General features: G+C 41.5%; 1 protein-coding gene across 1 annotated transcript in view; it reads left to right on the forward strand.

Annotated features, from left to right (window-relative positions):
• plcb3 (phospholipase C, beta 3 (phosphatidylinositol-specific)) overlaps nucleotides 1–16,963 on the forward strand; it is a 54,220-nt gene that overhangs the window by 15,704 nt on the left and 21,553 nt on the right. The window contains exons 2-3 of the mRNA XM_031285005.2: nucleotides 561–647; nucleotides 16,544–16,612. Of these exons, the coding sequence (XP_031140865.1) occupies nucleotides 561–647; nucleotides 16,544–16,612 (156 nt within the window). The remainder of the gene's footprint in view (nucleotides 1–560; nucleotides 648–16,543; nucleotides 16,613–16,963) is intronic.

The following is a 16,963-nucleotide window of genomic DNA, read 5'->3' on the forward strand; positions in this document are numbered from 1 at the left end:
ACCAAGTTAATTGCTCAAATGTACATTGCTACAAAGTAGTCAGACTGCTTGAGAAAGAAGACGATCTGATCGAACTTATTTGGAAGAGAAAATGAAAGCAAATGATACATTTTGTCCCCAATTTCTAAGTTGTAAACATCCCTCACAATTTACAGAACTTCCTGGTCCATTTTGACCTATCGTACTTTACAGTTGTGCAGTGAGGGATTACAGTGACATTTCAGATGTGCTCACTTTCAGTTATCCCTCTTAATAAAGTGGTTTAGATATTAATACAGCTAAACTCATCATCTGAACACTTGTTTTTTGACCCAGTCAGACGTCGCTGTAACAATGTAGCCATGTTCCCAGTCATCAGCAATGACTTTGGATAGGATTATCATAGCCAATAGAATTGTTGACTAAAAGTATTAAAATAAGTCGCAAGTTGTAATAAACCTGTACACTGTCTTCTCGTTATAAACTTGAAGCTCACTTTACCTGAGCAACACAATAAGTGTGTGTGTGTGTGTGATGTTATTGTTAGTCCCTCTAACATCTCTATTTCTGTTGTTGTCTAGGAGCCCAACAGCGGGCCCCCCACCCTGGTAACCCTGAAAGTTGACCCAGATGGATTCTATCTCTACTGGACTGGAGGATCCAACCTGGTGAGACACACACACACACACACACACACACACACACACACACACACACACACACACACACACACACACACACACACACACACACACACACACACACACACACACACACTGGTTGGTTTCAAAGTTGGCCAAATGGACTCACAAAGTATTCACAAAAACAGACGTGATCATATACAAATGGGCCACTCTATAGCAGACCACAATGGATTTTTAATGCACCAATAGGAGTACCAATATGGACATTACACTTGTTATTTGTTTATTTGAAGTCTACCACATATCTTCTTCTTCCATCGTCTTTCTAAATAGTTGGTTCTTCTTCCTCTCTCTTTGTGTCTCTTTGTCTCTTATTGTGGTTTTATCCAGTCCATTAGTTCAACCAAAATGGCTTTTATCAATTTCTCCCAGCCTTGTTTGCCTCCTCCTTCCCCCTGTTCCTCCTTCTCCCTGATGTCTTTGTGGTCTTCATCCTTTTAGCCCTCCATCTCTTTCCCTCCATCCAACTATACTTCACCCTCCCCGCCATGTCTTTTGGTGGCTGCGCTGAAGCCATTAGTTTAGTAAGATTGGATTTTAGGCATTTAGCTGACATGATTAGCTGTAGCAGGATGTAGGGTTTTGAGATGTGCAGATGTAATAAGGGTGTTTTATTTTAATCCCATATACAAAGCAAATCTCTCTTCATCTGTCTCCCCTCGACCTTTAATATAGATGAATGGAAGATAATAGTATATTCCATTCATCTGTCCATCTATGATATGTGTATATATTAGAGCTGGGCAATATATCGATATTATATCGATATTGTGATATGAGACTGGATATCGTCTTAGATTTTGGATATCGTAATATCGTAATATGGCATAAGTGTTGTCTTTTCCTGGTTTTAAAGGCTGCATTACTGTAAAGTGATGTACTTTTCTGAACTTACCAGACTGTTGAAACTGTTCTATTATTTGCCTTTTCCCACTTTCTGTCATTATATCCACATTACTGATGATTATTTATGAAAAATCTCATTGTGTAAATATTTTGTGAAAGCACCAATAGTCAACACTACAATGTCGTTGAGGCATCGATATCTCGGTATTTGGTCAAAAATATCGTGATATACACATATATATATATATATATATATATATATATATATATATATATATATATATATATACACACAGTATATACTGTATATCTGTGTGATGTTGGCCTGGTCAGAACATTTTGTGATGCTTCTCTTGGATCAATTTTATGATTTCAAAGCAGCTCAATTAACTCACTCCACCTCCCCCATGCCTCCCATCCCAATCTCTCTCTATGTTTTTCTTCTCTCTCTCTCACAAACACACACACACACACACACACACACACACACACACACACACACACACACACACACACACACTGACCCTCTTTTTTCATTTCTGGCTTTCTATTTATCCAAAAGGCATGTATGGAATGACCAATATTATCACTGCGTTGTGTCTCCGTGTGTGTGTGTGTGTGTGTGTGTGTGTGTGTGTGTGTCTATGTCTATCTATCTGGGCCAGAGCACACATAATGCTGTCTGTCTGCACGTGTGTCAGCCTGTGTTCATGCATTCACATAACACACGGAGGCTTGAAATACTCATTTTATTCTGATGCCTGCACAAGCACGCGCGCGTGTGTGCGTGCGCAGTGTTACGTTAATGGGCCATTTGTCGCCCGAGGTGCAGCTGTGACATTGTTTAGCGAGGAGTCAGACCGTCAGGCATTGAATCTTTTCATCGTGACGATGAAGGCGCTCCACACTCCACTCCACAGATGACTACAAACAGCTTTATAAAGACACACCACTAGAAGCAACAGGTTGTTTAGATGTCACATCACATGTGGTATGGGTAACAAAAAGAGAACAGGAGATGGTAAGAGAGACAGAAAACTGCAGAGAAACCCCTGTGAGCTTATTACAGGAGCGTAGGTGAAATATCTCTTAAACTTTCATAATTCTGCCATGTCACATTCAATTTAAAACTACAATTTTTAAGTCATCTTCCAGGTGCCTCCCTGGAAATGCTAGGATAAAGCAGTGTCAGTGTCACCACAGTTGCCTCATGTGCTGCAGTGTTTGGCTTTACTTTGATTACTTACTTACTTAGGGCGTTTCATCTTTGTTATTGTTGGCGTGACTGAGCTGGATTGTGGCCACTATGCTTCAGTAGCGGGAATTCAGCTTGCTGTTGGCCACAAAAGCTAGAATAAGCCTCAAAATATTCAGCCCACCAAGGCCAATGACAGGGAAATGTGGGTATTTAGACATGTAGAAAAGGAGTCAGGCAGTGACAAATAATGCTAATCCTTTTTTGTCCATTTTTACAACATTTAAAAGTCCAAAAAGCTGCATGTGACCAATTCTGTGGTGTTTTTGAACTGCGCTTCCCAGAGATCACTTGTCAGTTAAACTGTAGGGCCAGTGCTGTGATGTCCGTTTCTTCAACTTTTCTATGTATTAGGTTTCTACAGTGATGCAGGTTTAAAAATCTGGACAGTAGAAATGGGAATGAAACAGGGAAACGTGCCCTCCGCTCTCTCCATTCTCTGCACTGTTCTAAAGTGAAAATAAACTATTTATAATTTAGAATTTATAGATCTAAATATGGACCGTGGCTTTAAAGAAGTCCTATTTCAGTGATTTCTGTGATCCCATTGAAGCTTTAAATCAGCGTTGTGGCTCCCCTGGAGATTTTAAACCAGAGCTGAAACGAAAGAGGACACGGCAACACAGATATCCAGCTATTATTAATGAGATCAGTTAATATGCTTTTACACAGATGACAAGGGTATTCTGGATGGAACCCATTTCTCTGAATAGAGGTACCCAAAATATTTGATCTCCAGTGCTCTTCTTTTTACTTTTCATGTCAAGTGATACAGTGTTCAGAGAAAGACACAGTGGGATTCTTTCCATTCAGAGGTGATTCTGGATGTATTTGTGTCTGCTTTGTAAAATTCAGGGTCTTAACGGTCAGTGAGTGGAACTGGAGTCATTTTTAAATCCTCGGCAAAGACACGCGAGGACGTCCAAAAGTCTATAACCAAAAAAAGTCTTTAGAATAGGGCTGGGCAATATATCGATATTATATTGATATCGTGATATGAGACTAGATATCGTCTTAGATTTTGGATATCGTAAAATCGTAATATATTAAGTGTTATCTTTTCCTGGTTTTAAAGGCTGCATTAGCGTAAAGTGATGTAGTTTTCTGAGCTTACCAGACTGTTCTAGCTGTTCTATTATTTGCCTTTACACACTTTGTCATTAAATCGACATTTCTGATGATTATTTATCAAAAATCTCATTGTGTAAATAATATTTTGTTAAAGCACCAATTGTCAACACTACAATATTGTCACAATATCAACATCAAGGTATTTAGTCAAGAATATCGTGATATTTGATTTTCTCCATATCGCCCAGCTCTACTTTAGAACCTTTTTTTTTAAACAATGCTCAACTTGAGATGAGAGGATAGAAAATATCACTTTGTTTATCAAGGTGAGAAGGACGGAGCACTGACATTGCATTTCATTTAGGATGGGCCTATGCATAATAGCTCAGCCTCTGTGGATTTGAGTGTGAAGACTCCGCACATAGAGGACTTTTGAAACAAACGCTCTAAAAAATAAAACTTCTAAATCAAAATTTTAGGCCTTAAAAAGTCTTAAATTCGCGGAAGTATTGTGTTCTAGGTTAGTCTGGGTAAACCCAACCCGATCTGCCGGCGATTTGTTTCGCCCTGCAGCTCAGGCTGGAAACCTGTACGTTTATCTATCCTGCTTCCGTTACAAATTTGTGGGAACCAATCACAAACTGGCTTATCCACCCGGCGCTCTATTGGCGGGTTTAACTAGATGACGATAGAGAAGCGAAGGCAAGCAGCTTTTTGTTTACATTCAACATGGTGGCCACCAAAGCGCAGCAACCCGTTGACACCGCTGTCGCTGCTGTTTTAAAAGATTTCAAAGGCAAGTTTTCTCTGAAAACGGAATAGAAACTTGCCCTGGAACAATTCCTACAAAAGAAGGATGTGTTTGCCTTACTACCGGTTGGCTTTCGCTCTGCAAAGTACGTCACCCGGATCGTTGGTCTGATTGGTTGAAGGACTATCCAATTGCGTACAGAGTCATTTGAACTATGCCCGTTGATCATGCCTCTTGTGCAGAGAAAATACAGAGCAGACTCCCCCAGACTAATGTTCAATCTTCAAACAGGTCTTAATTTTCCTACGTCAATGTAACGCTACCTGTAATGCTCATTGAAATGTTCCCGCAGCGCCTTAGAATTCTGTGGTGTTGTAGTTCTTTCTATCGCTAGTCTAAATATAATTTGCTGTATTATAACTACAAATGAGACCAACATGCAACTTATATTGCAGCCAATGTTGACACCGGTCCTGTAATGCCAATGAGGAAATCGGGGAATTCTTTCAGACAATGTTACTGGACTCTGACATCTGACTTTGTTTTTGATGTTGTGATATACAGTAGGTCTTAAATTTCATTCATAATGGTCTTAAAAAGGTCTTAAAAGTCTTAAATTTGATTTGGTGAAACCTGCAGAAACCCTGGGTATTTAAATCAAATATTTTTCCACACCTGCAATTCAATATAATTTCAGAAATCCCCCTACATGCAACCTGAAGAAGCACTGCTCCGGCCTTTTCTCTTACTCCATTCATTTATTCCTCTCTGACGTTATTTGAACCACTTGCCTCTTTCTTCTTACCTTCTCTTTCAGTTTTGAATTTACAAAATGTCCTCCTTAAATCTGGTTTATCTCATTCCCTTTCCTCCTCCTTTTGTACATCCATCTGAATATGTGTCCTTTCACCTTTTCTCCAGGTGCTCCTGCTTGTCCCATCCACCATCTATTCTCGTTCTCTTCACTTATCTCCATCTGTTCCCTGTCACCTTTCATCTTTGTTTAACATTTTCCTTTAAATAACTCTATCTATATTTCTCTCTTCTTCCAGTGTTTCATTTGTTTCCGTCTCATTCCTGACACCTTTTCTTTGGAACATTATTCACGCTCCCTTTCTTGAGTGCAGTATTCTTCCTGCTCTGCCGGTCAGCTGTGCCTTCTCCATCCTTCTGTGATAATCTTTGACATCTCTCCCTTCCCTTCCTCTCCTCCCTTCCTTTATCCTTTTCTCTGTTATCTCCCTCTCTCCATCTTTATATAATGTTCAGAGGTTTGGCTTACAAGACCTCTGACGTGTGTTAGTGTGTGTGTGTGTGTGAACTCAGAGCCCAGAATTTCCCATAATGCCTCAGTCAGTGGCGATAACAACCGACACACACACACACACACACACACACACACACACACACACACACATTGGCTTGGCAGTGAGGGAGACACACCCCACCACACCGCACCAGTCTCCACTGTTTTTCTTTCCCTTTTACTCGCTCACTGTCCTTCCTTTTCATTCCCGACTCTTTAAATCTATCCACTCTTTGCACTTTGAGATGAAGTTGTTATTAACATGATTGGCAATACATTTGCAGTTGAAAGAGTTAACTTTATCTAACTGAGGTGCAGCTACGCTCTTTTGATTTATATGAGTTATCATTCCCTTGGGTGTTCTTCGGGCATAAATCGAGTAGGGTACACAGGGGTTGGATTTTATAAAAATATTTAAAAGTAATGACGCGCGACTCTGTGACATAACATACAGGCCTCGCCAAATGTTGGTGTAACACGGTTGATGCTGTTTGATGTAGCACCTTGGAGAATTATACTCTCACACTGCTAATTTATGCAGTCCAAAGGCAGGTTGGTTCCAAGCGGTCGCTTTAATTAAACAGTGCATATCTCACCAGTTTCCAAACTTTAAAACAGTTCATTTGATAAAGCTGCAGCAGAATTTCCTGCGTAAACTGCATTTTAATGCCTGCCTGTCTAGGAAAAAAACTATCATTGTAGACATTAACATAGTCTTATTGTGTTAATCTTTAATTCAAAACAGTAAAATTATATTATTCCAAGACAATTGAGATTGGTTTAAAGAAATGCCAATAAACCAGTTTTTTTTTTAATGTGTGGACTCACCAGACCCCCCTCCGCAGCGCTGTGGAGTAAGGTCTGGCAAAGCGAGACCCCTACAATGACCCCTAAGGATCCATGGTGTCCAGTTTGGAAACCAATTCCCCAATACTGGAGGCATTGCCAGTGGCTGAGGGTTACACAAGATCCACATCCCAAATCCACACATCTGTTACAACAAATGCTTGCACCCTCCTGCTAACCCCGCTGTGTGAGTCCTTTTTCTGTCTTCTAGCCAAACACTCCTCCACCTCTACATTTGCAATCTAAATTTGATGCTTTGAGTATTTAGCAGATGGACAGACTGTTGGAGGTAAAATAACGGGTTATAAAATAAAATAAATAAAGGGTTCTCTAAAGAGGTTGGGAAGGGGTCTCAAACTAGAGCCATCAATCATGTAGCATCGACAAGTTGATTAAAGGAGTAGACTGAAGTTTGTTGATTGTTCCTTTGTGGAAACTGCAGCTGTAATTTTCCACAGTTTTTAGAGAACAAATCACCCCTGGATTCCTCAGAGAGGATAAACCTTGAAAGTGAATTTCAGTTTCAATACTTGGTTCATTTTCTAGCCGTTTTAACCTGCCCTGTATTGCAGATTACAATGCTATTTTTGACGTGCTTGCACTGTATCTGGGGTTTCTTGGGGTTTTATTCTGTTCTGTTCAAATCTCCATCTTACACTCACTTCTTTGGAAAGTAAACGTGTGAGTTACAGAGAATAGCAGGGTTGGGCATCGTTTTGATTTTAACAGTTATATTTTCGATTCTTCCTTTTGATTCCGGTTCTTATAGATTCTGGATTTTGATTCTTTGAGGGTTGGAGTTGAAACTGGTCACATTCTGATTTCACAAATAAGAGGAAAGTTTTATTTTGATTCAGTGGTGATTTACAGTTTTACTGCATTTTTTTCAACGTAACATAAAGCCACACTACAGTAAAGGGGTGGCGGTAGCTCAGTTGGTTTGGGAATGGAGGGTCGCTGGTTCAAGTCCCCGTACGGACCAAAGTACAGAGTGTGGATTGGTAGCTGGAGAGATGCCAGTTCACCTCCTGGCCACTGCCAAGGTGCTCTTGAGCAAGGCGCCCTACCCCACCCAACCGCTTCAGGGCGCTGGTCCAGCACTGGCAGCCCACTCACTCTGACATCACTCTGACATCTCTGTCTTGTGCATGAATAGGTCCTGAACGTGTGTGTGTGTGTGTGTGTGTGTGTGTGTAGTGATTTCTAACAAACAGAGTGTAAATTGTAATTTCCCCACTGGGGATCAATAAAAAGTATAAATGAAATGAATAAAAAATTAGAGCGCAGCTTACTGTGCTCCACGGCTGCAACACAACAAGCCCCCTGTCTGCTGTCAAAACTTGCGCATGTTAAATTTGGAACCGATGATCGGATTTGAAACCAAATCTTCCAAACGATTCCAATAAAGAAACGTTTCCAATGGAATCATAATTTTTTTAAACGATTCCAAGTTGGTTTTAAAGAACAACACAGGGTAAAGCCTGGTCACTACTACATGGCCAAACAGGGCTAACCTGCCCAGATATTAGTCATGACACCTTGTTTACTTGTTCAAGAACATTTCTGCAATAATTTTCCACACCGCTGTTGCCAGCACCGATGATTTGTCAGGTGAAATGCCGTTTCCAACAAACAGACGTTTGATTTAGGGTTGTCCTGGCGGAGTGCAGCCTCACCTGCCAATGGCTAATCCTCACCGTTGCTCTGTTTTACTTTGGCTATCCTTTCTTTGCTGTTGGCTCTTGACCTGTTTCTACACGGCTAATCCACCTTCAGTTTGTCTTTCTCTCCCTCCTTTTATTTCCCCGTGCCTCGCTGTCAGGGGGGCAGCTGGTAGCTGTCAGAGAGCTGAGGCAAAAGTTGGTCCTTTTAGTGTAAACTGAAGGATGACATTTCCTACCTCGCTGCTCTCCGTCTTTTTTTTCTTTTTTTTTGCTCCTTGTCTGCCACCTCGCTATCTCAATTTTCTCTTCTTCTCTTTGTCCATCCCTCCCTTTTGCTCCCTTCATCTTCTTCTTCCTCATCTCATCGATGCATTTTCTCACGTGGTCCCTTCCTACTAGAGTTAATGCTCTTTAATTTCTTGTAACAACACTTCTAATCTCGCTCATTCTCTCTCTTGGCGTGGGAAAGTGGGCAGGAAGTTACTCAGACAGGGAGATAGGGGTTCTCCCCCCTATCTCCTCCTCCTCCTACACATTTCCCCTTTTCTCTGAATTTCTCTCTCTCTCTCTCTCCTTCTGTCCTTCCTCCTGTCTTTCCTTCCTTCCCTCCCTCCTACTTTAAGGTCTAGACCTACAGGTTATGTCAATAGCTCCTGGGCTTTTAGACATTTGCCCCCAGGGATGTAATTAAGTTGCAACAGAAGTCCAAATTAGCCTCTAATTGTGTGGAATTGATTTCACATACCTTGGCCAGATTGAGGGGCGGGACAGAAACCACAAAGATGTAATCTAGTGTGTCAGGTACCTGTGAAGTAAGTTTAACAAACACCCTAGGGGGGTGCTCCAGTGTCACCACATACAATACTTCCTGGAGTCGCTGGAGGTAAAAGTGATTTGAATCATTGTTTCAGTCCAGTATGAGAAAAAAGTGCTGTGAGTGGTTTGGGTTTTTAAATTAGGGTTGATTTTCAGTATTGATTATGTGTACATTTAACGTTTTGATTAACTGAATGTTTGTTTAAAGGAATAGGACATTTTGAGAAATATGCCTCTCTTGCCGAGAGTTTGCTGAGAAGATCGATGCCCCTCCCATATCCGTCCGTTGAACATACATTTACAGCCAGGAGACAACAAACTTAGCTTAGCATACAGACTGGAAGCAGGGGGAGCTTGCACAGTCCGAAGGTTAAATAATTATGCCAAAACTCACTAATTATAGTTATATCTGGTTTGTTTAATCCATACAAAAAACTGTCAATTTGTGTTTTTTAGCGAGGGGGTTATGTGTTGTAGATGCTAGAATGTATATACTGAGCGTAACTCAACATATTCAATTTTATCTAATTTACAATTAGATAAAGTAGAGAAAAGCAGCAAATCTCCAAGCTAAAACCGTTTTAATGTAGTAGCACCCTCTTGAAACTCTCTCTCTCTCTGTGTGTGTGTGTGTGTGTGTGTGTGTGTGTTAACTGAATTGTAAGTAGAACGATTGTTGGCAGGTATAAGTAGAGATCTAATAGAGATTATCGCCGTGGCTCAAGACAGACATCCACAAGGAATTAACTTGGAACAAGGGGTTTACATAACACACACACACACACACACACACACACACACACACACACACACACACACACACACACACACACACACACACACACACACACACACTGGCGCAGGAGGTCATTCTTTCGCACACACTCCCAGTGAGCGGTGGCAGGGGAAGTTGAGTGTGTCAGTCGATAATGTGACAGCTTCCCTCTTTCTCCTCTCTTCTGGTTTCTTTACTTCGCTTAAACACACGTTTCATTTTCTGTTGACATTATCTGTACGTGCACATGGCGGTCTTAACTTTCACTCTCTGTCTCTCTCTCGCGCGCACGCACACACATACACACACACACACACACACACACACACACACACACACACACACACACTCGTAGACATTCAGTTCTGCACTGTATGAAGAACTGAGACACTGCACGGTATCGAATCCATTGTCTAAGCAGATGCTTCCTCGTACATGTGTGTTTTTGGGTGAGTGTTTGTACACTACTTACTGCTAATCTCTCTACTCAGCTAATTAAACTTCACCTCGTGTGTATGACAGGCTGAGAAATCAAACATTAAAAGATAGTTCTGGTTTATCACAATCTTATTTTGAGAGTTTTATCCATTTATAACGTTGCATTTTCCAAATTAATTGCGAAAGGCAGTCGGGGCAGGAAAAGAAAGTCATGCAGTCAGTTGATCAAACAGGTTGTAAAAAGACTTTCAGGTTAGTTTAACTTATTTGGAGCAGAGGAGGGGCAAATTAATCCAATTTTTACCTCAACTGTCTCTTTAAAACATCGGTCACAGTTCCCAGACGGACTTTCTGGTTCAGCTTTGACCTACTCCTCGTCATAGTTTTCCTGTGCATTGAGGGATTATTACCAACATTCTTGTGCACTCAATCTCTGTTTCACCTCCAAATAAAGTAGTTTATATTATCCCAGTTTTACATTTAGTGGACAGATTGATATTGAACTTCTTGTGTAACTCTCGGCAAGAAAGTGAAAAAGCTTATTTCCCAAAGCGTTGAACTATTCCTCAAAACTAAACACGCTCATCGACTCAACAATCTTCCTGTCGTGTGTGTGTGTGTGTGTGTGTGTGTGTGTGTGTGTGGCCTGCTGGCAGCTGCACATATGGGTTTGTGTTGTAAGTCCCCCCCCCCACTGATCTCTGTGTGTTTGTGTTTTGTGAGAGATTTATGATTCCAGCAACTATTTTTGTTTTGTGTGAGTTTCTATGTGTTTGGCCCACTTTTGCGCTTTGAGACATTTGGTATGCCTTTGTTGTTTTGTGTGTGTGTTAATTTTATTGATGTTCATCTTCTTTTTGCTTTTCCTTTCAAAAATGATGATGTTTTTCCTTCCTCGCACATTTGGACTTCATTTCTCTTTCGTGTTTTGTTGTTTCTTTTTCCATCTTTTCAGCACTTCATCTTCTTTGTGTAGATTGTAATATTTAACTGCTTTCCGGATCAGTCTGTCAGCTAAGTGGCTTAAAATGTTTACTCTCTACTCTCTCTTCATTTTCGCCCTCTCCAGACCACAGAAATACGAAACAACTAAGTGAGGAGGAAAGACAAAGAACGAGAGAGAGAGATAAACCAATAAATGAGGGAGCAATAGTGGATGGGGGTAGAACGGGGAGAGCGGTATCTCATTGATATACGCAGACGGAATATTACGAGGCGACACGGACAGTTATAGAGCTGTCCCGTGTTTACAGGGGTATTAAGTGTTCCCCACCTTCTCTTTCTCTAAACACCTTGCCAACTGTCTCATCGCGGCCATAAAACAGTTTGAAGGTCTCTTTGTTCTGCTTCTCCGATGTTTCCTTTAAAGTCTTCTTCTGTCAAGGCCTCCTCTCCTCTCCTCCTCTCCTCTTCTCCTCTTCTCGTCTCCTCCTCTCCTCTCCTCTCCTCTCCTCTCCTCTCCTCTCCTCTCCTCTCCTCTCCTCTCCTCTCCTCTCCTCCTCTTCTCCTCTTCTCCTCTTCTCTTCTCCTCTTCTCCTCTTCTCCTCTCCTCCTCTCCTCTCCTCCTCTCAATTCAATTTCAATTCAATTTTATTTATAGTATCAAATCATAACAAGAGTTATCTCGAGACACTTTACAGATAGAGTGGGTCTAGACCACACTCTATAATTTACAAAGCCCCAACAATTACAGTAATTCCCTCAAGAGCAAGCATTAGCAGTAGCTATTGCGAGAGTGGCGAGGAAAAACTCCCTTTTAGGAAGAAACCTCGGCAGACCCAGACTCTTGGTAGGCGGTGTCTGACGGTGCTGGTTGGGGGTGTGGTGAACAGTGGCAATAATAGTCATAGTAAAGATAATGGAACAGTGACTACAATGGTAGTCGTAGTAGTTCATGTCATAGTAGGGCACAGCAGAGCATGGTTGGACGCAGTAGAATCGCAGAGCATAGCAGGGTGTAGCAGGTCCACAGCGACAGCTGCACCCATGACCCAGGGCTTGGTGCCACCTTAATCCAAGGCGATATTCTGGGTGAAGAAGAAACATAAGGACTCCGGGAAGTAAACTCCCCAGAGCTAGGTTAGTAACAAGCATTTCTGGGACAAGGATGCACACAAATGGAAACAAATGAAAAGAGAGGTGAGAGAGCAGCTCATTGTGTCATAGGAAGGAAGGAACTTCCCCAGTGGTCTAGAATTATAATAGCATAACTAAGAGAGGCAGGCTCTCCTCTCCTCCTCTCCTCCTCTTCTCCTCCTCTCATCTCAGCTTCTCCTCTCCTCTCCTCTCCTCTCCTCTGCACTGATTGTCAGTTTGGGTCACAGGGGGTGGAGGTGTGTGTGTGTGTGTGTGTGTGTGTGTGTGTGTGTGTGCGTGCAGGAGGATCAGTTTCCTATATGCCGTCATCATATGTTATTTGATAGGAGCCGTGATTGGTCATTCGAGGCATATTTAGCCGTGGTGATCTTTCAGACACACACGCTGGCGCGTCACAGGAAAGGAGTGGCGCTCTGGTGATTGTTTAGTTGCCCTTTCATATTCCCTTCTTAAGACAATAAAATGAGGAGAGTGACAGGGCAGGAGGGAGGAGGGGTAGTCAAGAGTCAATGAAAGAAATGAAGGAAGGAAAGGAGTAAGTGAACGAGGGCCTAATCAAAGCACATTAACATTTACTGTACTTTATGTTTAAATATAGACTGACCTGCTAGCAATTGTTGAAGCAAAAACCACCTACGCACGCAACTGCAGCAAGATTACCCAAAGGATACTGTGTCAGAAATTATGATTTTATTTAAAGCAATAGTTTGACGTTTTGAGAAATACACTTATTTCCTTTTGTGCAGAGGGTTAGATGAGAAGATCAGTACCACTCATATCCGTCCGATAAATATAATAGTGTTATCAAAGGCCATCCCGTACATCACAGTGAATCAACACCTAATGTGGCACTGACACTGCGAGGCCTTGTGGCTAAGCTATTAAAGCATGTTCCATCCTTGTATTTCTGGGTCCATTTTGTCATTTTCTGGCATTGCTCTTGTGGCCAAATGTAAAATGATGGCTCACTCTTTTGTCTCTGATACTGCGTTGGGTGAAATGACGATTTATATCAATGAGATTAGAGGAATTTGTCAACCGATACTTTGCTTTACTGCTTACACCAAGGTATCTTTCCTTTCAACATTTTCTTGTGGATAAGGATGGGAATTGATAACATTGATACCAGTGGCATTATTGAGAGAGTTGTGTGGAGCTGATAGTCTTAATTAGCTTTGTATCAACTCATTTGGCAATGGCTTCAATGTAACGGACGTTCATTAATATCAAAAAGTTGCGCACTAAAGCTTTAACAGACTATTTGATACACCACAATTCAGCAATAGCTCCAGATCAATTATTCTGTGGTTGACAGCAGAAAGAATAAATCTTATCTAAAACATCAACAGTAATGGTGTTTGTTCACTTCCTTAGAACCAAAGAGGGGAGGATGAGCTTCTACTAGACTCAATAGACCAGAGTGCCTTGCAGCAGCACCTGCATTGTTTGGAGTAAGAGGTGCAATACATTTTTTGTCAACTCGAAACTGCTGAGTGCAACAAGTTTACAACATTCTCTAGAAGTGGTAGTGAAGTGCATTCTGGAAAATGTAGGAAATCACTAATGAAGCAGTGAGGCAGGCTGAGGAAAAGTTCTTTGGTCCATCAAAAACTGGTAAATTATAGCAAATTATAGCACTTTATCACAACATGACTCCTGGAAAACTCTCACCCAGACTCATTTAGAGCAATAACGAGCCTGCAGCCGTGTCTGAAGTGATAAATGAGTGAGCGGTGTTTTGGCTTAGCACAGAGATGAATGGAGCGCTACAGCTGCCACGGCTAGCTAAATATTACACACTGAAGCACACAGATACACACACGCTAACTGAGCAGAAGGCCGGAATATGTTAGGAATGTGCTCTCTGAGATGACCGACCTTCACACGGACACACGCACCACGTTGTGTGCTCGGATACACAACTTTTGTTCCAAAACGCACACATTTCAGTTGGCATTCACACACTTCTCTGATCACATGCTGACACATTTGTACTTGAGTGAAGATTTGCTCATGAAGAATTGCTCACACTTCTGTGTCTCATGCATCTGTCTTCTGACTTACAAGCCTTTTCCACACACACACATGCACACACCTACACACACACACACATGCACACACCTACACACATACACCCAGTCTTGCTCAACAGGTCAGGATGTTTCACAAGTCGAGACCTGCATGTCGAGAATATGCCTGTCTGTATATTGCTGCGTTTGAGTGTGTGTGTTTTACATTACTAGCCAGTGAGAAACTGTAAACTAAAGACACACACACACAAACACACAGGCGGCAGACAAAGTTGTAGTCTCATTACTGCGGTCTCCAAGGAGTCACCATGGCAATTGCAGAATGAAACCATGGCCTGTGGGAGAGGGGGGTGTGTGTGTGTGTGTGTGTGTGTGTGTGTCCTACAGACCCAGAAGTGGATTATTCCTCCAGGAAGTAAGGTATTCTCCACAGGCCAATCAGAGGACAAAGTATAAGACAGAGTTTAATCCAATTGTTCCAACACTTCTGACCTTTTATTACCCGTGTCCAATCCCAGGGGAGCGGACAGCCAGAGTGAAGTAACGAAAGCAGGAGTGAGGAAGATGGAGTTTCAATACTTGAGCCAAGGATAGGGACTTTATGAGTTTGGCTTTGCTATTATTATCAGAAAGGAAATATGGAGAGAACATAGATAAAACAAGGGCAAATAACAGTCAGAGTCAGAGAATAACTTTTACTAAAGACGGAGTAAAAATGCACTCAATGAGGAGAAAATGATGTGAGAGAAGAGTGACATAAATGTAGTAAGAAAGCCTGGGGAATGAGTGCAGGGCTAAACAAATATTTACAGCGCATCCTCCTCTGTGTTTATGGCTGGGTTTATGACCACACTTTTCTCATCTTGTCCATCGCTCCCATTTTTTTCTTCATCTCACTTCCAGAGCACATTCTCCTTCAGGCTAAGGGTGCCGTTGGGTCCTTGCATGCTGTTATGTAGTACAACTATTTTCCTATCTTCTGTGTTTGTTTCGCTTGTTTGCATATTTGTGCATGCACACATCAGTATTTGTGTCACAGCATCCATCATGCAAATCTATTCCAAAGATGTATGTAAGATATGTTTGTGGAGTTGTCCAAACATTCTGTGTCCCATTGTCACACACACACACACACACACACACACACACACACACACAGAGAGAGATGTCATATGTAGCTGGTTGTGTTTTATGTCTGCAGAAGCGGAGGAATCTGATAAAAGATAGATAAAAGTGGATTTAATGGAAGGAGGACAAAGGCTAGACGGAGCATAAACATACCTAAAACAAAGTATCAGTGTCAGTATTTCTGCTTGCTGCTTCTTACATAAACTTTAAATAGCAGAACAAATTGGCGCCACCATGGTGCATAAACCTACTCGCCTCTATTATCAGTTAAAGTACATTTTCTGTTCACTATATTTCACTGTGGCTCTGTTATTCTTGCAAACATTTGCTATCTAGCACAGAGTAAAGCTGAGGCTGATGAGAATGTCTTTAGTTTTGCAGGTGTTTGTGATCCCTTAACTTTCCAAATACCACTGACCAAAGGGATTACAGTTCTTCCGGATAAGAGGACATGAAAGTTAGCACCAAATGTCATGACTATCCTGTCAAAAGTTGTTGAGAGATTTCACTTAAAACCAACAATGCTTTTTTGACTATCAAAGTCAGTAGGAACCATGAATGTGTCTGCACAAAAGTTTGTGGCAATCTCCCCTACCGTTAGTAAGATATTTCAGTTTGGACCAAAGTAATGGACATACCAACCGACCAACATTGCCATCCCCAGAATGACACCCCATAGCGTGGCAAAAATATGATGGTGAGGGATTATTTCCCCCAGAATGATATACCAAAATAATATATTCATATAGTTAGCAAAATACTGATGCTAATGTTGAATTTTTGCACACACTCTGCTACTCATCAAGTAATTGACATTTATCTGTCTGTTTTTTTTAGGAGGTGGAAATTCTGGACATAAACACTATCAGGGACACCAGAACAGGAAAATACGCCAAACTACCAAAGGTTGGTAATTTGTGTGTGTGTGTGTGTGTGTGTGTGTGTGTGTGTGTGTGAAGCTGTCACCTCCTGCTGTTGATAACTTTGTCACAAGAAATGTAATGCTCAAGTGTGACTGTCACTAAAAGATGTGTCCACTGTATGTGTGTGTTTCCTCTCTCAGCTAATGGGGCTAAGGTGACAGAGTGCTAATGAGCCTGCTGACAGATGGATCTTCAGACAGGAAGTGATATAACCAGTGACTGTTGGCTAGGAAGTCATTGTGTAAAGAGCCTAGATCTGGCCGCCAGAGACGATAATTTAAAGCCGTGTAATAGTGGTTCAAACATACGGATGTGTTGACATAGTGCAAGCTTG

This window comes from Sander lucioperca, chromosome 17 (assembly GCF_008315115.2).
Source record: "Sander lucioperca isolate FBNREF2018 chromosome 17, SLUC_FBN_1.2, whole genome shotgun sequence".
Lineage (NCBI taxonomy): Eukaryota > Metazoa > Chordata > Actinopteri > Perciformes > Percidae > Sander > Sander lucioperca.